Source organism: Oxyura jamaicensis, chromosome 5 (genome assembly GCF_011077185.1).
Source record: "Oxyura jamaicensis isolate SHBP4307 breed ruddy duck chromosome 5, BPBGC_Ojam_1.0, whole genome shotgun sequence".
NCBI lineage: Eukaryota > Metazoa > Chordata > Aves > Anseriformes > Anatidae > Oxyura > Oxyura jamaicensis.
In genome coordinates, this window is record NC_048897.1 from 22,970,570 (window position 1) to 22,993,141 (window position 22,572).

The window sequence follows — 22,572 nt, forward strand, 5'->3', positions numbered from 1 at the left end:
CACTGTGGTGAAATGGAACCCTTGTGAGAGTTTCAATGTTTTAATGATTTTTAATATGGAGGGAAAAGAACTACTCTAAAAGATTTCAACAAGAAACCAAACAATCCACAGACCAATTTTAATATACGAATCCCTTTCCTGCTCTATTTATAGGTTGCCTCCACTGTGAACACCTGTGTATTCGTTAATGCTGAGTTATTAAATCAGTGTACCATGACAGAGCGCTACACTGCTTTTGTTTACGTTCAGCATTGCTCTTCCAAAATCTTTTACAGATTTTTTTTTTTCTATCAAGCATGTATCAGTGATTTGAGATTATCAGATTTCTCTATTTTAATGTTTTTAATGAAGTCTGTAGTTAATACAAACTAAAACAGTTTGTGCTGCAATATTTCACTGTGTCAAATAAATAAATTTCAGGTATATATGTATATTTATACTTTTCAAACATGTTGCACATTAAAATATGCTCAGAAAAGTTACACCACAGCTAGGAGCATGTATTGAACAAAGCAGTGTGTGATACATTGGTGAGAATGCTAAGTTAAATGTGTCAATAATTCATACCATCAAGCACAGAAAAGCAAGAATTGTCTGAATGCTTCAAACAACCCTATGAGAGTTGACAATAGCAACAGAAGAGTGACTTTGATGGTGTGAAAAACCCTAATGTGTGCTGAATCTGTATAATCTCCCAGTCTTTGGATAGGATAAGAGAAGATTCACACTTCATCCTTTGGTACAAGACAGTTGGATATCTCAAGGACGTTTGCCAGATGGAGCTTGAGACCTCTCTTTGTCCCCAGGATTAAGAGAAGTACAGGAGAATGAAATGAAGAACCTTTAACAACTGTTCTCAAGAAGGCGACAGATACCAAATACTTTTCTGTCTGACATACCTCTCTGAAATCAGCCATGTGACTGAATGGTAAAGATTACATACGGCAGATTATTCTTTGTTGATTTTCACCTCTTGTGAATTGGAATAGAAAACATTGTTTTATGTAGTTTACTTTTAGATATTAAAAATTTGCATAGCTTTCACCACCATGCTTTCTCCTTGTCTTATAAAGAAAACGCCCTGTTCTTATGATGTGCTGTGCAACAGGACACTCCCCAGAGCCCATTAACACACACACACAGAATTATGCACAGATTTCTCTCAAATGCTAAAAGACAACTTTCTATTCTAGATACAACTCATTTTAAAGAAATGAGAAGCTAGCAGCCATATTCTTGTAAACATGGATGCATCTTTAAAGAGTTCTAATCCCACTTTATGTAGTCTCATACTCTGTGCCAGAGAATAATTTAGTAGAGAATGAGTCATATTGCTAAAAAACAGAAGACCAACCAAAAAAAAAACAAACCAAAAATATCCACAAGTAAACCCTCAAACCAGATGTTTATTAAATCCACTCTTCCTAAATTTTATTTTTGTTATTCTGTATTTCATCCATTTTCTATACTACCACTCATGAGGAAGAGTAATTTTCCATCAAGAGAATGGACTTTGCTCATCCCAGACATTTTTGGTTACTTCCTGTTTATAGGAATTTAACTGCTTGGTTGTGGGAACCAGGGTTTGACACATTCAACTCTTCAAACACTGACCAGTTGTAGCTCCAACACATACCAAGAAGTTACATTCAGAGACCTTCTACAGCCTTTTAAATACATACCCAAAAAAGCGAGCCCACAGAACTAATCTCTAACCTCCATTCATCCAAGAGATCTAATCCCTCAGCTTGGAAATACCTACTGACAAAGTCAGAAAGCCTTGGCAGAGAAAACATTCTTTGTAACTGTTGTCATATACTATGACAGTTGAGACGAGTTCTTTAGACGTGTGAAACAAGCTAAATGAATCTTTGCCCATTCTTCCCATCCCTCCACTTCGTATGATACTTAGGCAAGCTGGAAGAGAGAGCTAGAGTGTACCGTAACTTATAAATAAATGTCTGCAAGAGGCATGTTGCCATGATACTCTCTCTGGTAATGCTGTTTGTGGCACACACTCGCAGATTATTTAAAAAAATAAGATACGAATAACATGATTTGACATTAAAGTTCTCTTAGAAATGTTTAAGGAACAAATGACTATAGATGTGTGTATTAAAATTGCACTGCTAAGAATGGCAATGGGTTGGCATTTACAAGATCGAGACTCTCCCTCAGACATATTAAAAAGCATTTTGTTAGAGATGGCTGATGTGTCTCCTACCAGTTCACTCTCTTCCTCCTCTGCTGCATCCTTCTTGGCTTCTTCTTTCTGGTCTTCAATATTTGCATCAAAATCCTCCATCTCCACCTGTTACAAAGCACAAGCACAGACTTGCAAGGCACTGCTTGACTTCTAAGTCTCATCTTTTCAGTAGGGTAAGCAGAAGATTCCAAGCTCAAATAGAAGAGGAAAGATGGAATTAATTTTGGCAAGCACTATGTTGCAGTTTATATGAATGCTGGCTCTACTTTGGCTTTGTTCAATGAAGGTTCCCTTCTTGCTAGAGTGAGAAACTGTGTGGGGAAAGTAGCAATGGTTTGTGATCCTCCTTCACATGAACTCTTCATGCTACCAGTATTTGTAACAGTAAAATACCTCCCTTGCTTCATATACAATCATGTTTCAAAACCTCAAATTTCGTAAGATCTTAAACTTATCACTTACATATCACTTGAATGGCACTCTCTGTATAGAATGCATCTTTATCAAGCCTCTATCTTAAGTATTTAATTATCACAGTGGAGATTATTAATCACAGATTAATGTAACATAAAAAAATGTATGTTTTAAAATACATCTAACCCTGGCTATCTAATGGAAAACTTTCTGGGGCCCATATCTCTAATGGTAATTAATGTGTATACTCTAAAACGCTTGATACTGTCATACACATGCAGTTATGAAAACCATTAGTAAAACCTTGATGAACGGATCAGAGTAAACCCCTAATAAACCCCGCTTCTCTGGTTCTACTTCAGAGCTGAAACTTTTGCTCTCCTCTTGAAGATGACTATTTTACAATAAAAAGTATCTGTAGAGTAGAAAATAACCTGCTGAGATCATGACAAGCTGCCAAGAGTAAACACCTTTCCTACTTCAGCAGGTCAACAGTTTCTATGGCCACGGCAAGAGCTGTTCTGACAGCAACATGCAGCTCTGGTACATTCAATACAACCATTAACATAGTAGTTTATTTCCAGAGCTCCTGAACTATCTGTCAAAGAAGAACGCAACAATACAGAAAGATAACGTATCCAAGATATATGTCATGGCAAACCATAAATGGATTTAAAGGTAGCATTCCTCTACATTAAGTGTAATTTTCTGCTAAATGCGTTTTATTTGCTACTTCTCTGCACAGGTCTGGATTTCACAAAGCAGGAATCCAGAAGAGTTATCAGCTAACTATTTCTCAAACTGTGAACCACTAAGCTGAAAAGGTGCCAAGGTTTGTATGAGGGAGCAAAAATACTCTTTAATTGCTACTAAGCAGTTGCTAAAGTGGCTTCAATTCTTCCTCAAAGATGCACAAGTTGGGGCTCCAAAAATGCCTTAAAAAGTAGCAAGTACCTTTGTATTTAGGTAGTTGATAAGAATAATGGAATACACTTAACTAACAGCAATTCCATCTTTCTATAGTGCCAAGTATACGGCAATCCTGTTTGTCATCATACCTTCCTCTGCTTTATTTTTCCAGTACAGCTACATCTCCATAATTCGTCATTTTAACAAGCAGAGATACTCTTACCTCTTCGATAGCAGCATCTTGCAATAGAGAACGAATGTCCAGGCGCATCATGTGACGTGGCGCTGCCTCCCAGTGATCAGACATCTAAAAAAACACACCAAAAAAACCCAAAACATAAAAATGAAGAACCTCCAAAAACATAAGCGATTGAACAGAAAATTGGGCTTCTTATCACAAGATCTATCTGCACTTAAGTCATTTCAGTCGATCCTGTGAAATAACTACCAGCTCTTCTTAGAAGAAAGGTGTAGGCATTATGTAGAACAAAACAAGCCAAGTTTTCCAACAACAGCAGGAGCGAAAACACAAGGAAACTTGCAATTAATCCTATGACTCCAGTTACCCTGCTGATTTCCTTTAGCTTGCGTCCATGAATATTCCTCTTGGAACATGTCTGGTTATCTGCACTCATTTCAGCTAAGTACACCTAGAAAGAGAAAGACAATATTAAATGTTTTAAATCGGTTTTTAGAGTTTTTCTATCTGGTCACACACTCCACAGTTGTACATTCTAAGAAAGGTAAACTTGCCTCTTGAGACCATAGAACTCTTCCTTAACTTAGGAAGGACTTTGCATTCAAAAGTTTAGAAATAATGGTTTACAGGTGCTAGGAAATTCAAATGCCTTTTAGTTATTTACCTCAAAACCCTTGGTTTTCGCTGCACTCCAAAACTGCTCAAAATGTCGCACTCTATCATTGATAGCATCAAGGATAATGAAGGGAAAGAATCCATCATCCAATGTCTTTTTGAAAGTTTTAAACATGCTGGTGCGATAGGTCTCTTCCATATCAGCTTCATATTCATATTCCATCACCTGGATCAATGACAAAAGCATTTAAGAAAAAGGACACCTATTAAGCTGTTAACATTCATCTGCTGAATGCCCTGACCACAAAGTACATTAGCAGGAGAAAGCCATCTTCCAAAATCAACTTTCAAATATTTGCCCATTCTGCCCCTACATTAGATTGACTTGTTTTGAAAAACAACCCCCACATATCTGCATTCTTCCAAAGCAACAGACTGAAATTCTGATTGTCACTGTGCTGTTCCACAGTATCTTGCTTCTTTGTCAAAATAATAAACTAAATTAGGAGTACCTTCTTTTTTACTTTTTTCCCTGTATCTGGGTCTCTCTCTTCCTTTTCTACTTCAGTGATGAAATAGTCATCCAGGCTGAGCACTCTTGGTGCAGGTCCTCCACACTCTACTTCTTTATCCTGGGAAGAAAGCAAAACAGAAAACATACACTCTTGGGTACCTGTAAAAATTCCATTCTGTTACAATGGCAATTCCCTACTCTTTATTCAAAGCAAGAAGAAAGCAGCATTCCTAGCAGTTACTAGTAGTGGACAGGATTCACATGCCACATGAGTACAAAGAACATGAAATAAGGACAGACTGAAATTCCAGGTCTTGATCTTGTCTCTTCCAGGTCTTCCTGCCTTTTCCAATAAGTCTGACTTAATTTTTATCTTGGTACACTGCACAAACAGAAATGAAACAGTAGAAAGTACACACAAGAGACAAGCAGCACTACACAATGAACAGTCCTTTACGTACCCTGATGAGTTTTGCTACATGTGTCTTTCCACTGCCAGGCAATCCTCTCATTATGATTACAATCTGAAACAAAGATAATGTAGAATAAGGTAGGAGACTGTACTAAATTTAACAAATCTCTTACACAAAGAAATTCTAGAAAATTACATGCCCTGGGCTCACAAAGTTGCGACAATGATTTTGTCTATCATCAAGTAAAGCCAGTACCATGCCTCACTCCCAGGTTTTACAAACCAGGTTGTAACGTATGGTGGTAGTTCCACGGGAGTAATAATAAGATTGTGTGATGTTAATCGTCTCAGCAGCTCACACTGCACAAGATCTTATGAAACTGTTTACAATAAAGTTAATTGAGTGAGTCTTGTCTAAATGTTTTATTGCCTGGATCTTATTCTTTCTGACTTTTACATGGCATACTGCCAACTCTCTGATGGGATAAAGCCAAGTCTTTCCTCTGATACATCAAAAACCCAAGTAAAGATCTCAGAACAATCTAAAATACATTAATATTACCAACTAGTAGGAATTTCATATTAGCTTTCCTAGGAGGTTTACATCTCCTGTGGACTCCTCAGGCCTAGGCTACAACATTCTGAGTATTAGCAATGGAACCAACAGAATTTACAGTGCTATCCTGAATGTAAGCTTCTTCCCAACGTATTACACTCATGAGCATTTTATCTGAATACAGACTTCATAGAAACTGATTGTTGCTGTTGCAATGCATACTCACCCTCTCTGGCCTGCTATCCCGTCCTGGTGGCTTCAAAATATCATCTACATTTTTAGATTCTGGCTTTCTTTCCACTCGTGGAGCAGGTGGTGGCTGACGAGGCATTGATGGAGCAGAAATAGGAATCCTTTCCTCAGGGTAATTTCTACGATCACCTTCAAATTCCAGTGATTGGACAGAAGAATTTTCTTAGTTCAGTGAAATTAGAAATTTTAACAGACACTCATTACTTTAGTATAAATTCATGGATGTCTCCCCAAAACAATTCAAAACTCTAATCTTGAAACTACTACAATCAAAGACATCTTTAGCAGAGTATGTAACTGTCTTTTCCTGATCTCATCACTACTGAGAAACTAAACTATAACATTATCCAAATAAATTTTCATGAATTCTATATTCTTAACAAAGAAATAACTTTTCATAATATTTTAGCAGGTATTCAGGACTGAGAAACCATACCTCCAAACATGGAAGGCCCATGATCATATGCTGGACGATCTGTCTTTCGTTCATATGGTGGCCTTTCAAAACCACCCCGCCTGGAGGAGGGATGTTCTTTCTTGTCACGGTAAGACTGAGTCCTTGAAGGTGCAGTAGGAATAACCCTGCCAAAATAGTATTCTGTGTATTCGTAGAATTTTTTTACTATGGATTCCAATGAGAAATTAATATGTACCTCAGTCAAAACAGACAGCCTGACACACAATATAGCTTGAATCAGATTGATTTCAAAAATGTTCCAAAACTACATACCTATCATCTCGGGGATGACGCTCTTTTTCAAATCTGTCTCGATCATAGTCCACAGAACCACGGTCTCTGTGCAATTCCCGATCTCTCTTGAAATCCCGGTGATCTGTATTTGAATTACCTTGACGCTCAAAATAGGGTTCACGATCTCTTTCTCTGTTGTAACGACCAGGGTGCTCTGAAAGGAGAAACCCATGGAAATCCAAACTATAAAAACATATCCTGAATTTATTATTTCTGAAGGATAAACAACAGAAGTACAGGAAAAATATATAGAAATTCATGATGTGAGGGCTAAAACTCAGCCACTGAATCTCTTTCCCAAACTGTAAGAGACAACCATAACATGCAATCCTACTTAAAGCTACTGAATTGAGTCTTTAACACGGCTTTGTCAGTGACCGTATTACTCCTCTTGACAATATAAATAGTTATTTTTAAGGGCCTTGGAACGCAAGAAAGTGGTTTTTATTTAAATCAGGAGTTACTTAGTTTAAAACACACTTGTAGTGCCTTACAACCTTTCTTATGGGCTAACTAATGGCCTGTGAGCTAACCAAGGGCTCCCTACCTTTTTGAAATGTTTGTCTCTCCGGCAAAGGTTCTGGACGCAGAGTTACCCTCTCCCCATATGGAATCTGTTCCACTTTACTGGTGGTTATATCTGGTTAAAAATAATCAGAAAACTAAGTAACGTCTTAAAATACCCCTCTTCCATTTCCTTCCCAATGTTGTGAAAAGCACTCAGTCAATGGCATTAGAAGTGACTGAAATAGCTTACCAAAACATACATAAATACAGAACACCAGGGTTTTTAAAGTCTTAAGTATGTTTGTGTGTGCATAAGCATGCATACCACTTTACCTAACAACGGGACTTTATTTCTTTGGATGAGTTCAGGTAGCTTGCACAATTACGTTATATACATTGATGCTATGAAAGTTTCAGTAACTCAAACTACTATAACGTTGAGAATATTAACTGAAAGGCTCGCTTAAGACTCCCAACAGTTACAGTTTTTCTAACTGTTTTTAGAGGAACATCTACTTAATGGAATTGATATGCCTTCAGTTATAGAGAAAAACTCTCTTTAATGGCAACGCACAATTTAGGTACAACTTTACAACACAATTTTACTTTGTAAAAAAGAAAACATAAGAATGAGAGAAATCAATTTATTAAAAAATAGTGTTGAATTTTAGCTTTGATAAACTCAGTACTAAAAATCAGCGGCTCTCACTGCTTAGGTGTTAAATGCCTGGTTAGCATGCCAGCTCCTCAGAACCAGGACATTGGTTCTAGAGGGCTCTAGGTACTGTTAGACGGGTACCTCATACCCATTAAGCAGTATATAAATAATGCAAACATTACCCACGTTCTGCTTTAAGTCACTTCTCAGAACTGTAACAAACCAAAGTACTTTCTAACACAGTTACAGTCCCCATACTCAGTTTCAAAGGGATTAAGGGAAAGTCTCACTATCAATCTAAATATAACATGTTGATGTGACCGTATCAGTTAGTGTTTATTAGAAGCAGATGTGGATATACCATTCAATTCATGTGACATAGCTTTTCAGCATTAGAAAAAACATTAAACTCAAAACTGAAGATTACTGACTCCTTAAAATTGCACTGTTTAGTATTAGATCACAATGTACGCAGCTTAAACATCAGCTGCAAAATATGTGTGGCATATGTTGCATGCCACTCTCCATTAGAAAGCAGCTAATGGAGCTAACTATCCCTCCATTATAGAATGGACAAATACATTCACTGTAATACCCACCTCGCCCGTGGCCATAATCCACAGTTTGCTGAATTATAGGTGCTTTAGCAACAGGTGGAATGACTGGAGGAAGTGACACTGGTACAGCTGACGGAACAGAGGTGTGAACAGCAGGTACTTTCACTGGTGAGGATACTGGTGGAGGCATCATTGACTCCTGTTTACATAATTCGTACTCCATATTTGCTCCTTTATCCTCGTTTGTGTCCCAGAGGCCGTGGAAAGAATCCTCATCCCAGCGTTCCTGTTCCACAGCAGAAGGTGATGGTTTTAAAGACTGACCATGACTTGGGGCTGTAGTTGGAGTAGGAACTGGAGCATGTGGCCTTGTCATAGGTGTAGCAGGCCTTGCCAGTGGGGCAGTTGGTCTTGTCACAGGGGTGGGCTGTCTGAACAACACGGGAGGCTTTATAATAACAGCAGGAGAAGGTTTAATAGCTTGGGCTTCTACTGATGCCTCTGAAGATAGCTGAGAAGAGACCTAGATGCAGAAAGCACTTTAAATAGAGATCTGTAACCTAATCTTCTCTCATCCTCTGCAATTCAGTAAGCACAACGGCAATCTGCAATTAAACTGTAAGCATTTTCTAGTGCCTCCATCAAGGTTCTACAGGTAGGAGGACAACATTTCAAGAACTGGTGGCCTGAACTAATTTGGTGTTTGCTCACTCTGCAAAGGCTTGAATATTATCTATTTTCTCCTTCAAAATAATATTAATTTAAGCTCCAGTGGGCCTGTCTCAGTTCAAAGCTGTCTACAGTTTCATTCCCAAAGATTCTTGTTTGTGGGGAGGCTGAAATAGTGTGGAAGTAGGGCGGCTTGGTGAGGAACAAAAGGATTGATAAGGCCAGCTTCTTTCTGGAAGTCACTGGAAAAATTCCCAGAGAATAGTATCACCTAGAAAACCCTTAATGGAATCAACATCAGACCAATATCAGAAATGGGGAGGTGTTGCCCAGTGAAAAAATCCGGTCTTGAACCAAACATCCCCGTGGAACCCCACATACTGTGTCAGAAGGGTCTTTTCAGAATCAGCGCAGATGCCAAGTTAGAGGCAGCCTTACTAGCAGCATGCAAACGAACTCAGAGAACGGCTGTAGATACAAGCTGAGATTTGTAGTAAGTTCACAGACATGGCAGAAATCCCAAGAAAGATAACAGTTGTTTGAATACCTCTGGGCAGATGGGTGAGGTGGGAAATACCAAAGTTAGGAAGTAAAGTCACTTCCTAAAGATGCCAACATATCTGCAACTCTTGGAAGCAAATCTGTTCCATTACTTTACTTTATAGACACTGTAAACAATGAAGAGGTCAGCTAGGCAAAAAGAAAACTTGTAGTGTATCATGCACAGCATAACACTTCTCTGGAGGGAGGGACAAAGAAAACTTGTTCTGGCTAAACGTCAGGCTTGCAGGTCAGTACAGCCAAATGTATTGGTACCAGTAACTTTAGGTTACAATGTGATGAAGAATGAAGTCTGTGCATCAACTCAGCATCGACTCCAACATACATTTAACAACACTGTTTTATTCATTCTAGAAAGGATTTATGAACCTGAGTAAACATGACTGGAGAAGTTCAGCTGTTTTCTGACCTGGTACGAACTATCAAAAAACAAATTTATGCACCTAAGAAGAGTTCCAAGGACCAACCAGAAGACTGGACAGCAGAGGAGTAAACTGTATCACAACAGGAGATGAAGGCACAGAGATACACAAATGTGTATCCACACACTTCATGATACTCCATCCAGTAATGAGTATTCCTAATAAAGACAGCCAACAGAAAGCTAACATCCACTTTTTCTGAGTTTCTGATGGAACTATCCTCAAATTTCTTTTTTAACCTCTTCAGAGAGGAGGGAGCACTTAAAGCAGGAAAAGCAAAGCAATCTGGGATTCAAAGATAATATCAGAACGTAGTTGGTGGTGAAAAGTAGGGTCTTCTCATGAGCCTTACAGCCTTTTTTCCTAAGAGCTCAACTCTTCTTGCACATTGTCCTACAACAGCCTAGGCTGTTAAACCTCACGAGCTACTGTCCCCAGTGGGTTATGTTCAGAAGATACAGTGGACTGAACGAGTAAGAAAGACTTTGGAAAATCTAAAGAAACCACAAAGTTTCTTTGCCTCAACAAAAGACTGAAGAGGTTGTAAGGATTGCTGGGGAGGCATTCCACAGAGAAGTCTGAACATCAGAGTGCAGAAAAGATCTGAAACACACAGAAGTACTACCCACGTTACAACGTTGACTTGAGATGGATTTACCTGAAAGGCACCTCCTGGCCTCGTGCTGGTGTTCTGTGATCTTGGAGAGTCCTGTGCAGAAATGTCGGATTTAAACTCTTTCAACTTTTGCATCTGTTCTTTTTGTTCTCTGCACATGAATCACAAGAAAATGTTATTAGTCAGTAGCCCAAATGAAAACTTGAAAAATTGAAGACGCATTACACTACCATTAGTGGCCAAGTCCAAAGTAGAAAAGGACATAAGCAGGCTTTATGTGGTCAACACTGATTCAGAAATCCCTGTTGCGCATCCACGTAACCATGGAGGTATTTAATATATTATTTACCTCCTTTTTTGACCACAGATTTTCTCTGTGACATACAGTTATGATTTAGTACTTGGCCAGAACCCCTCTGCTTTGATAGTAAAGAGCAGAGCTTGACTTTTAGGTTCTGCCACGACCTGCAAATGAAGCCCGTGGGAGATGCGTGCCTAAGTGCTTTCAGTGACTCGCTCTGGGTTGCACACTAACAAGACTGAAGCCAACTCGAAGCACAACAAAGATTCCAACATTTACACACAAAGTGGTGATGTTAGCTTTTCTTGCTTTATTTATCTAAATGCTATTTAATACCCAACCTGTGGAACAGAAATCAGGACTAGCAGTGAAAGCTGTGACCACCAGGCTACAAAATTCTATTCAATGTGATTTTGTTTCCTTTCAGTTTTTCTTAACATCTTTTTATCTAGTTTTTCTTTAATTGTAGTAACTCTTTGTTGATATTTAATTGCATGTACTAAAGCAGTGCCCAAAAAACAACTAAAGGATCCCCTCTGTACTAGTAGACACAACATAAGCCATCCTGACTAGCAATGCATCTGCTCAGCATCCAGGGCAAGGGGAACATGGCACACAGAAAGGGATCCCAAGTGCTGCATTAGTGCAAAGAGCATGAGGAATTGCCAGCACTTATAAGGTCTTCTTTACGCTTGGCTGAGGAAAAATTAACCACACGATAAATATAGAACAGCATGCAGCTCGTTGTCATGTACGTGATCCAGATGAAGGCTTTACCTTTGGAGATGAAAGTGATTATACTACTGGTGTAACTCTTGGTTAAAAAAAATAAATTAAAAAAAAATCATAAGCAGTCTCCTTAAAGTTATTTTTACCATTCAGACTGGGGTCACCTGCTCAGAAAAACCTGATGTGAAATACCAGTGTAACTGATTTAAATAATATCCTCAAATGAAAATTAAAAACAACAGTATCACATTTATATTTCCCCTTTTTAGTGAATTAGAAAGACGTATAAATCTACTTCCTTACATAAAACGTTTTAGTTTCTATGCTCACGTATCTCAGCTCTAATAAATGATTCACCTAGGCACTGATTCCCAAACTATGGTCCTTAAATTAAGTCCACTGGCTTGCAGCCATTCACATTAAACAGCCCAACTGGCCACCTGAGGCTATGAGAAAGCCAGGAAGCTGAAAACAAGCTGTTGCTCCAAAACTTTTGGCAAATGTTGCTCTATAACACTGATTTCACAGTTACTAACACCTGTTGAATTAATCTAATTGCAGTGAAATATTAATTTATTCAGAATAACAGTTCTCTCTTCCCTTTTTGAAATCCCTTTTCTTGCTATTTGTGTATGCAACTAAGGCCTTCCTTCCATATGGGACAGATGCTTAGCAATTGGACAGATGCTTAGCCATCTTAGGAGTTTGGAAACAATACAGCTTCAAGAAAAGTGCAAAAATGTCTCTATCTTTCAACATGGTTTAATGATAATGTAACAGTGATAACTGAACATTCATTTTAACTACTTATTATTTTAGTAAAACATCTTCCTTGTGAAATTAAATTCTTGTCTTTACTAGGTACATCTATCTCACAATATCTCACAATAGCTATCTCACAATAACTCATGGATAAGATGAGCCATGTGAAACTCTAAGAGATTTTTTCTTTACAATCTTCCCTGAAAGATCTCACTCCTCACTCACTGGGCATAATAAAAGAAACTTATCTTTCCAGTTTTCTCATGAATGCACGTAATGCACCAAAACTCAGGCATCAAATCATAAAGAAAACATTTGGATAGAGGGTATGTGCTCTCTTCTTATATTACTAAATTTACTGAGCCCTACCCTACTGGATATTTCTGATGGTTAAGAGGTTATTACTCTATTGCTTATTTTAAAATAAATGCTTATTGAAGTCTTTAGGAGTCATGTCCTCCTCATTTGACAACACTGTTATGTTGATCCTCAGAATTAAGATCAACCAAGCTTAACCAAATTACTCATCAAGGATGCTAGAGTTCAAATGAGAACATTGTAAAAAGGAAAAAAAAAAAAAAAACACCTATGCCTTAATTAAGAAGCAGTATCCAAAATTTTAATAGGTCCCACTGTGTGAATTAGGAACCACCTTAATGCAGATCTTGACATGTATTTAAAAGCAATTATCAACAAAGTCATCTGAGGATAACAGAAAGATTAAGAAGCAATTATCAACAAGCTCCTTTGAGGATAATGAAAAGGTTGGTCCGGTGATGTGGACAGATCTATTCTTGGAAATTGGAGACGCCCTATTTGTGGGGAAAGGGGTGACCATTTATTTAAGGGAAAAAGCCCATCCACAAAAGCTGTGATGGAGATAGTCCAAATAACTAGTTCCACATGAGCTCCCACTACCATACTGTAGCGAAAGGAAACAAAGCCATTACTGCGTAAAGGGAGGAAGAAATCAGGAAAGGGGTACCATCTTCACAGAAGCACCAAACTATTCTGGTAGCTTGCCTTTAAGTATTTTGTTGGACAGTTGCAGGGGGAAAAATTACATCCTTAAGGAGCATCAGTATAAGAAACACCATGCAAATAGGTTCTCATGGCACCTATCTTGCAACTCCCTTAGTGATTAAGTGTCCAAAAAGGAGGTTCCAAAAGCTTGCCAAGGTCATGAATTTTACAAAATTACATCAGAACAATATTTTCTTCCAATAAAACAGTGAACATTATCATTAGGCTTGGAAAAGTATCTGAGTAATTGAGACAACTCCTGGAGCTGGAAACAGAGTAAGAAGCCTTGTTTGACACCAGTCATTCACTCTACAAATATATAAAGTGCATTCCCCTATACAGGGACCCAGTTTTAAAATTAGAACTTAGGTGTAAAGAAAAACAAGAGAATGCTTTAAAATGCATATTTTGTTCTTTGAGAAAGGCATGAAGAGAGGAGGGAGTCAATAAGTTTTGTTTTAAAAAAAAGCTCTGAATCTCAGAGGCAGCCCACTACTGCTTAAGATTTTGAAAATTTCATCCACATCCAAACTGCCCATATGGCTGGTTAGAGCTACAATAGGACAGACTTGTCCATTTAACAGCTGAAACTGGAGGCAGATTCACAATCCCAAGGAAAGCTTGGGGCATCAAAGTTTAGCTGCTTCTAGTCAAACCCAGGGTATTTGATTTGCATTGGAAAGAACGAGGAAGATAGGTCAGAAATAGGTCAGCTCATCACAACATACTAATGCAGGACAAGTAACATTTAGCACAAAGATGTCCAAAAGGAAATTAACATCCTCCACACAACACCATACAACTGGAGCATGCCAGCTCTGTTTCAAAAATCTAGAAAACACACAATATCACAATGTAAAAGAAAATCCAGTAAGCCTACTTAGTCATTTCTCTTCCCCAAAAGAGAGAATCAAGCAACTCACCGAAGCATTTTGAGCTCCTGCGCAGCTTTCAGTATTATCTCATGCTGTCTTTGGCTAAGAACCATCACTCCCCCCAAGGACTGTTCCGAGTCCAGGTTTGAATCTGCTCCAAGCATATCAGAGGAATGTGAAGGTGGAAGAAGGGATGAATCTAGCTGATCACCCATAGGTCGCAGTCTGTCTCCATCATCTGGATACCACCTATCCGTCAAGCGTTCCCTCTCCCAGTCAGTCCTTTCAGGAAGGTAGTCCTGCTTCTCCCGCCACGTGTCGTATCTCTCTGGGTACTCTCGAATCCTCAGCTCCCCCCTGTCTCGGAGGTCTCTGTCATAGTGATCTCTGTTCCTATCATCCCTCCACCTATCTTCACGGTATCTGTCCAGAGGTGGGAGAGGTGGTAATGGTGGGAGAGGGGGGATATCTAGGTCACGATTCCCCATTTCTCTATCATCCATGGGTCTCATGTCCCAGTCTCTATTATCCCATTCTCTGTCCACATCTTGATCATAAATATCTGCGGATCTTCCCGTCCTATCTAGATCTCTCTCTAGTTCCCTCTCCCTTGGCCTTTTCCAGTCATCCCACCATGAATCTCGTCTGTCATGATCAGATGATAAAGGAGGTAGTGGTGGTAGGGGAGATAACGGAGGCAATGAATGGTGAGATTGCAACCTGTCATCTCTATCATATGGATCTACAGAATCATCCTGATAATCAGAGTTGTGATCTCCCCAGTATCGTTCTCTTTCCCAGTCATCCAAGCGCTCATGCTCCAGAGGAAGGTCATCCCTACTATCTATAGGAAATTCCTCCTGCATTCCCTCATCTTCATGACTCCAAGAACCCCTGAGTGCATCATCTCGATGGTACGGAGGTAATTTGTCAGGATCGTCTCCTAGGTGAATTGGTTTATCTATACTGCCCGTGTCAGACCTCCCTGCTTCCCTCTCCCGGCTATCTGGCCTCCTGACATGTCCCCTCTCGTGGCTACCTGCCCTCCGGACAGGACCCCTCTCCCGGCTACCTGCCCTCCGGACAGGGACCCTCTCTCTGCTGCCTGCCCGCCTCACAGGGACCCTCTCCCTGCTCCCTGCCCTCCGCATGGGCTCCCTCTCCCTGCTACCTGCCCGCCTCATGGGCTCCCTTTCCCTGCTGCCCGCCCTCCTGACAGGTCCCCTCTCCCTGCTGCCCGCCCGCTGTGCCCTGTCCCGGCTGCCTGTCCGCCCGGCGAGCTCCCTGTCTCGGCTAGACATCACCCTCTCCCTGCTGTCTGACCGGCCACCCAGTGTCCTCTCCCGGCTGCCAGACCGCCCGTCTGGCATCCTCTCCCTGCTGCCCGACCGCCTGTCTGCCATCCTCTCTCTGCTGCCCGCTCTCCTGAACATTCCCCTGCCACGGATAGACGCCTGCCTAGCCTGCCCTCTGCCCCTGTACACATATCCTCTGCCACGGCCCTCGTCCATCCTGCCCATTCCCCGGCCGTGGCCATCATCCATCCTGCCCATTCCCCAGCCACCGTCCATCCTGCCCATGCCCCGGCCACCGTCCATCCTGCCCATTCCTCGCCCGTCCATCCTGCCCATGCCCCGGCCACGGCCCATTCCCCAGCCACGGCCATCCCCCTGCCCCCTGCCACGGCCATCATCCATCCTGCCTTGCCCCCTTCCTCTGTTTCCTGGTCCCTTGCCTCTGTCTTCATGCATGAATGGCCCTTTCCCTCTGCCTTCTGGCCCAGGCAGGCCCTGCGTACTGTCCGAACCAAGCAGCTGGCTCTCTGAGGAATTCAAATCCTGGTTTCCTGTTACAGGGGTCACCGCACCTCCCGGCCTTGCAACACCTGACTGCAAAGCTCCAGAGGTACTAGAAAGGGATGTCGAAGTCTGGTTCTGCACAGGTGGAGTAGTTGCTTTGGAGTCTTCTACTTGCTGGTTAGGATCGTGTGAACTCCACGTCCACTTCTTAGGAGGATCTGAAATTGTTTCTTTGACTTCACCTTTGGATGGTTCCTGCTGAGTGCTTGTGAGGTCCTCACTCGGCTCAACAGAGCCTGTACTCGTCACGTCAGCAGACTGCGTTCTACTTCCAGCCTGCTGATTGCCACCCATGTCTGTAAATGGCTCTTTGTTTTCTGATCGTGAGTCTGTCTGTGACTGCTGCTGTCCTAGAGGAGGCCTGGGCCCCCTCCACCGTGGACCGCTAGGTCGGGAACCATGTGCATGTGATGTGTTTTGGGAAGTATAAAATTGTGCTGCTGGTCCACGTGGGATAGTTCCCCATCGACTTGTGTGCTGTCCATCAGTGTTCTGTCGGTCAAAACGTGACCTGTGTCCTTCTGAGCGCTGGGAATCAAAACGGGGCCCTCTTGGTCTTGAGCCTTCAAATTTGTCGTATCCTCTTCCTCGAGGTCCATCAAATCTGTGCATGAAATAACAGCAATTTTATTCAAATGAACATGTCAAATAAAACTTGTCTAAAACACATTTTCACACTCCCTCTGTTTAACAGATGCATGCTAATGTGCCTTAGGATCAGATCCGTTTGAACCAGTGCAGAAGCACAGAGACCTTCTCCACCTCAACACTTTCCAGTGAAGACCAGTCTAAGCCACCTGCAGACAATGTAACCCTAAAAAAAGACTTGGCTTAAGTATCCCAGGATTGAAACTCACCTTGAAAAAAAAACTTGCAAACTCAATGGAGAGAAGCTTTGATCTTTTGTTTAAAGACAGTTTTGTTGAAAACAATAACTCCTGTTGAAGGTTTGTTTTAAAACTTCGCAACAAGCTTACCTAACTACTGTGACAAAGGCCTTATAGACAAATCTATAAATACAGATCCTCACAGAAGGTGCAGTGAGCTCTGATATTGTCCAGTTCTACGTAAGACAATATACCTAAAACACACACATTTTTATTGCATCACTTTTTTCCTTTTCTACTCTTGCTCAAAGACAAGGAAATAGGTCAGGCAAACCAGCAGAAAGAATAATTTATGCAATCATATTTAGCAAGGCTCATCTAGTCAGAAAAACAACCTTTAGGCATATGCTCAAATATTGATTTACATAATAGACTACAACACATCAAATTAATTTTACATAAAGCGTAGAACTTGTTCCTGAAGTTCAATTGCTTGGATATTTGGGATTCACAGTTGTCTCTCACTGGATATTAAGTCAGTATTGCCTACTTATCAGCAGCAGTTGTCTTTTTGCAGAATTTAATGTTTCAGTGAGCAATTTACCAAATGAGCTCATTTACACAACCTCAAAGAATTTTAATAATCCTAGTAAGATAATACGTCAGTAGAAAAAGTGGAAAGCACGTTTTCTGTTGGAACAAAATTGCCTTTTGTTTGGGGTGTGTGGTCAAGGTGAACAGAATGAAAAAAACAAAATGCAGTAGCAAGATATCTTAGATTTGAAGGACCAGCTTCTACGTGTGAGGTATAGCAAGAAGAAAAGGCTGGATACCTAAGACATACTTCATCCCCAAGATTCTGAAAATTAGTTTCAGGGAATTCTTCAGAATTTCTTAAGAAATGTTAATTGCTAAAAAGTGGTGGGTGGGAGTGTGTCTTTTTCTAAGTCTAATCATTACCTGGGACTTTGGAATAGCACCAGGTAACACACAATATTTCAAATTTATCACAGGTTCAATTAAAAACTTATTACAGCTCTGTTTTCTACTGCCCGTATTGAGAACAAACAGTAATCAGATTTTTGGAAAAGCTTTGATAAAGCCATAGAATAGTCATGCAATTACAATATAGGGATGCACAAAGGTTACAGTGTTATTTAAAAAATCATTTTTTTAAAGTTTAAAATATTTTAATGTAAGTGGGCTCAAAAATAAAGCCACTGTATGTACTTTCTAGAAAGTTCTGATTATCCATAGTCTGTGGTCACACAGCACTGAGCTCTAAACTAATGCACACATAAAAGACACGCACTAGCAAATCACTGAAAACAGTCTGCAGAACTGCGCATCCAAAAAACCCCCAGGACTAAAAACTACGCTTTTTTTAAACCCATGGGGAGACAGAAAATTATTCAAAGTTATAAAAATTCAAAGATGATGCTTGTACTTCATGAATTACTATTCATGAATGATCACTTTGGAATCAAAAAGAAGGGAAATGAACATGAAGATGTGTCTGTAAAAATCTAGCGGAGTATGCAAGACAGAAACAATTAAACAGAATAACGCTGCTTTTTGGTTCACTAGGCATCACATCAGTCTCGAACTAACGACCAGACAGAACAGATGTTTTTGCAACCTGATATCACATCAGCCATGGAAAAAAAAAACAATAACAACAAAAAAAAAACAGTCCAAAAGGAATATCTCGGATCAAACCATATCGCAGATATAAAACCACATAGAAGACACAGAACACTGGTTTTTGGAGCAACTTTACACTGAGACAGTAGGCCACCCACCTGACAAAAAGCAGACTTAAATTTGAACATAAGTACACATCACAAGAAGATAAAGACCAAGACCATCAGACGTTATGCAAAACAACAAGGATCCTACCATTAGACTAAGGCTCAAATCTTCATCTCTTCTTCCTCTTGTTTAAAATTGTTTGAATGCTAGGTAACGCTGCACATGTAGAAAAACACTGATTTGGATGCAAGACAAACATCACCTCTCTCTTACCAGAGAGCCATTTCGAAAAGTGAAGCAAAGAGGGCAATCGCCCAGTTACAGAACTCTCCCACGCTAGAAGTTAAAGTACTGGTGAAGAGCTATGAATGTTTAATTTCTTTCTGTTGTAAATGGATTTGGGTTGCAAACAAAGAATAAATTTTGTTGTTTAAAAACAACAATCTAAATTTCTGGTAATTCAATTATCATAGCATGTTCAACTGAATATACATCTGAACACTTCCCTTAATTCCTTTCAGAAGGTCCACTTTAAAGTGCTATCGTACATAGCAGTAACTTAAAAACACTCCCTCAACACTTTTGCTTTACATATTCCTAAACTGTGTTCCAAGTACCACAGATAAAACACTGGGAATTTATATGGCTTTTCATAAAAGGTCATTCTTTCAAATGTGATTAATTGTTAACCTAAGGACAGTAAAGATGTATCCAATATTTACAGCATCTCTCCATCTATTCATTTTCAAAAAATGAATATTAAATTTCTGAGAACGAAAAGGGAGCAGCGTGCCTAAGCATTTCACTAGAGAAAAGTATTTGACTCTAGGTAACGCTCAGGTGAACAGCATTTACCCGTTTTTGCTTTAATCAGATAAATACAGAACGTGGTGTACACACATTAAGAGCAAAACTACATCAAGCGCACAATTTACACGACCTCAGGAAAAGCTGAGAATAAGGCATAATGTTTCATGTCTTAATATACCACCAAAAGGCTGCTAGCCTTGAATGTGTATAAATCAACTAAAATATCCTTACCTAGGACCTCTGGGGCCTTCAAAACGTGCTGATCTGGGAGGATCTGGAAGCAATCCACCTGATCTCACTGGTTTATCCTGCATGGTAGGGGTATGTGTTGAAGACAGTGCAGAGGGGGCTTTCAGTTCCCCACATCCTTGCTCAGATGACATAGAGACATTTTGTTTATTATGGTGAACTTGAGACTTTCCGTGGTCTGAAGAGCTGAAGGATGAACTTACTTGAGAATGGTAAGTTGAATATACAGGTGAGCTAGCTATTTTTGATGCGTAGGTACCAGGGGTGGGAAGCAGAGCTGGCCTTGGTGTTTCAGTAGACTGATTGCTTTGAGAACTAGATCCTGAAGGGACAGAGGAGTTAGATAACTGAGATACAGAAGACAGAGGTGGAGGGACCAGAGGAGGTGTAGCTGAAGGTAAAGTTGGAGGCATAACAGGAATGCCACCTGGAGCCGTTTGAGAATATGGAACAAATGGAGGCGGAAGCGAAACATTTGCAGGGTACTGATTCTTCAAATTTTGGAGTGAGCTCACTTTCTCCTGCAGATGGGACTGAGTGACCTTCATCTGTTCATCCCATGCTTTCCACTGTTTCTCATACTCTTGCAGCTGGTCTTTGTGAGGATAGGTTTGAAGCTGATGCTGCCACTGTTGGTTCATTGACCGCTCCCAGTCTTTATGAAGCTGCTGGAACTGTTTTTGCTGTGTCTCATAATGTCGCAGCTGCATCTCCACTGACATTGTCTGCAAGAAGAATATGAGAATAACTTTAAAAGAGCATCTTAGTTATCTTCAAGGCCACGTATTTTAGTATCACTTGTAACATCACAACTTCTGACTTGTGCGGAAACCTGAGGAAGAACTACAGTGAAACAAAAGCAAACACTAACTGTGATGTCTAAAGTCAATTTACACATTGCACGACTGAAGGGCAAACATTTAGTATAAAAGACTGGTTTTTTTTAAAGAAGAAAGCTGAAGAAATATATAACCCAAAGGCCTGCATGCTATATTATTACTGAATGCTTACAACAGCCATGAAAGCCCAAATCAATCTTCACACTTTCAATACAAGCAGCATGTGACTATTTCTCAAGGTTTCAGTTTCTAATTCTATTTATCTACACAAAGTTGCTTCAGCTGTCAGCCATGATTTTTCTCTCACCTTTTGCTAGATCATAATTTGCACGGTGCAGCTTCTATCAGCAGTTTGTCATTCCTTATGTGTACACACAGGTCCTAATATCCACGGGCTTGATCTGTTCTTAGAGTTTTAGGTTTACACTTCAAGATTTTTTTTCAACAAACCCGACAGCCCAAACCACTTAAGGAATGCTTAAACCATAAAAAGCTGACTCAACTAATAAAGCAATCAGCTTCTACTTTAAAGGCTGCAACACTGATATCATTATCTGAATCTGTTATGAAGACACCATCACTGTACAAGTTTATTTTTGTACTGTATGATATTGTAAAAAAAATAAAGGGGGGGAGCACAGCTACCGAATTACTTCACACCACCATCTGTGTAACTGACCTTTCTCCTGAAGAATTTCTCCAGCAGTAAAATGTTCAAAACTGAGTAAATTCAATATTGTGTTCAGCTTTGCTCCTGTATCATTCAGGTATGTCTGAAAATTGTTTGACAAGCATACAGTCTTATATTTCTCATCCTACTAAAGCTTCATCACCACTTCTCAATGTTTTGTTCATTCTGAAGTTGAGTGACAGTCGGAAAAGGGGATATAGAGTTCTGCGCATGCAGAAAAAGTAGCTAGACAAATGGATCAACCATGGCAAATTACTCAACTACTTATTTTGCAGCAAACCACGAACGTTAGGTCACTCACAAAATATATCAAATACCATCTCCTTAGTGTTTCACCTGTAAATGTGGAGGCTGTTGCATGATCTGTTGATACTGCTGTACTATCTGCTGCAGTTGGGCATGCTTCTGCATTATCCTCTGGTACTGAAACCCAACTCGGTGATGGGGATGCTGCTGCCATTGAGCTGCTGCTGCTTGCAACTGCTGCAATCTCAAATCTTCCTCAGGGTCATCAGGAGGATCAATATTGAGCTAGGGAAATAGGCAAATATTATAAATGAAGGGAGGCTTCTGTCAGAAGAGAAGAACACTGGGTTGCTACCCAGTTTACAGGAACTTTCTCAGTATTCCTTATTTTACCACCCTGTATTCAGTGTTCTGGTCACCCCTAACTGCTGGAAGGCTGATTTTTATTTCCTGTACTCCTGTGCAGTCTGACCTAAGGTTAGGCTAAGGGGGATTAGGGAGTTCATACATGCAGGAACTTACCTGTAGGTAAGAGTTTAAAGCAGATCTGTTCTGTGCTGCTCACACCAAAGGCAGTGAGACAGCAGTGCTTTTTCATGATGGGGTAAAGTAATTCCAAATGCATCATTTTGCCACTTGGTAGGAACCTGCACACTGTAAATTTAAAGCGGAGCACATCCTGCAGGGTAATCTACCACCTTACAGTAATCTGTTCAAACATCAAAGTCGTGACCTCCATCCATTATGGAGCAACTGTCATTAAGCACCCTGACTAAATATTCTGCACAAAG

At 40.2% G+C, this 22,572-nt stretch overlaps 1 protein-coding gene across 1 annotated transcript in view; it reads right to left on the minus strand.

Moving 5' to 3' along the window:
- The window catches only part of YLPM1 (YLP motif containing 1), a 45,614-nt gene that overhangs the window by 15,643 nt on the left and 7,399 nt on the right, over nucleotides 1-22,572 (minus strand). Inside the window, exons 5-19 of the mRNA XM_035327569.1 lie at nucleotides 21,872-22,066; nucleotides 19,988-20,730; nucleotides 14,557-16,971; nucleotides 10,861-10,969; nucleotides 8,593-9,073; nucleotides 7,376-7,468; nucleotides 6,808-6,982; nucleotides 6,514-6,635; nucleotides 6,052-6,206; nucleotides 5,319-5,381; nucleotides 4,856-4,975; nucleotides 4,393-4,569; nucleotides 4,096-4,179; nucleotides 3,753-3,836; nucleotides 2,225-2,311 (exon numbers count right to left, since the gene is read on the minus strand). Of these exons, the coding sequence (XP_035183460.1) occupies nucleotides 2,225-2,311; nucleotides 3,753-3,836; nucleotides 4,096-4,179; nucleotides 4,393-4,569; nucleotides 4,856-4,975; nucleotides 5,319-5,381; nucleotides 6,052-6,206; nucleotides 6,514-6,635; nucleotides 6,808-6,982; nucleotides 7,376-7,468; nucleotides 8,593-9,073; nucleotides 10,861-10,969; nucleotides 14,557-16,971; nucleotides 19,988-20,730; nucleotides 21,872-22,066 (5,103 nt within the window). The remainder of the gene's footprint in view (nucleotides 1-2,224; nucleotides 2,312-3,752; nucleotides 3,837-4,095; nucleotides 4,180-4,392; nucleotides 4,570-4,855; nucleotides 4,976-5,318; nucleotides 5,382-6,051; nucleotides 6,207-6,513; nucleotides 6,636-6,807; nucleotides 6,983-7,375; nucleotides 7,469-8,592; nucleotides 9,074-10,860; nucleotides 10,970-14,556; nucleotides 16,972-19,987; nucleotides 20,731-21,871; nucleotides 22,067-22,572) is intronic.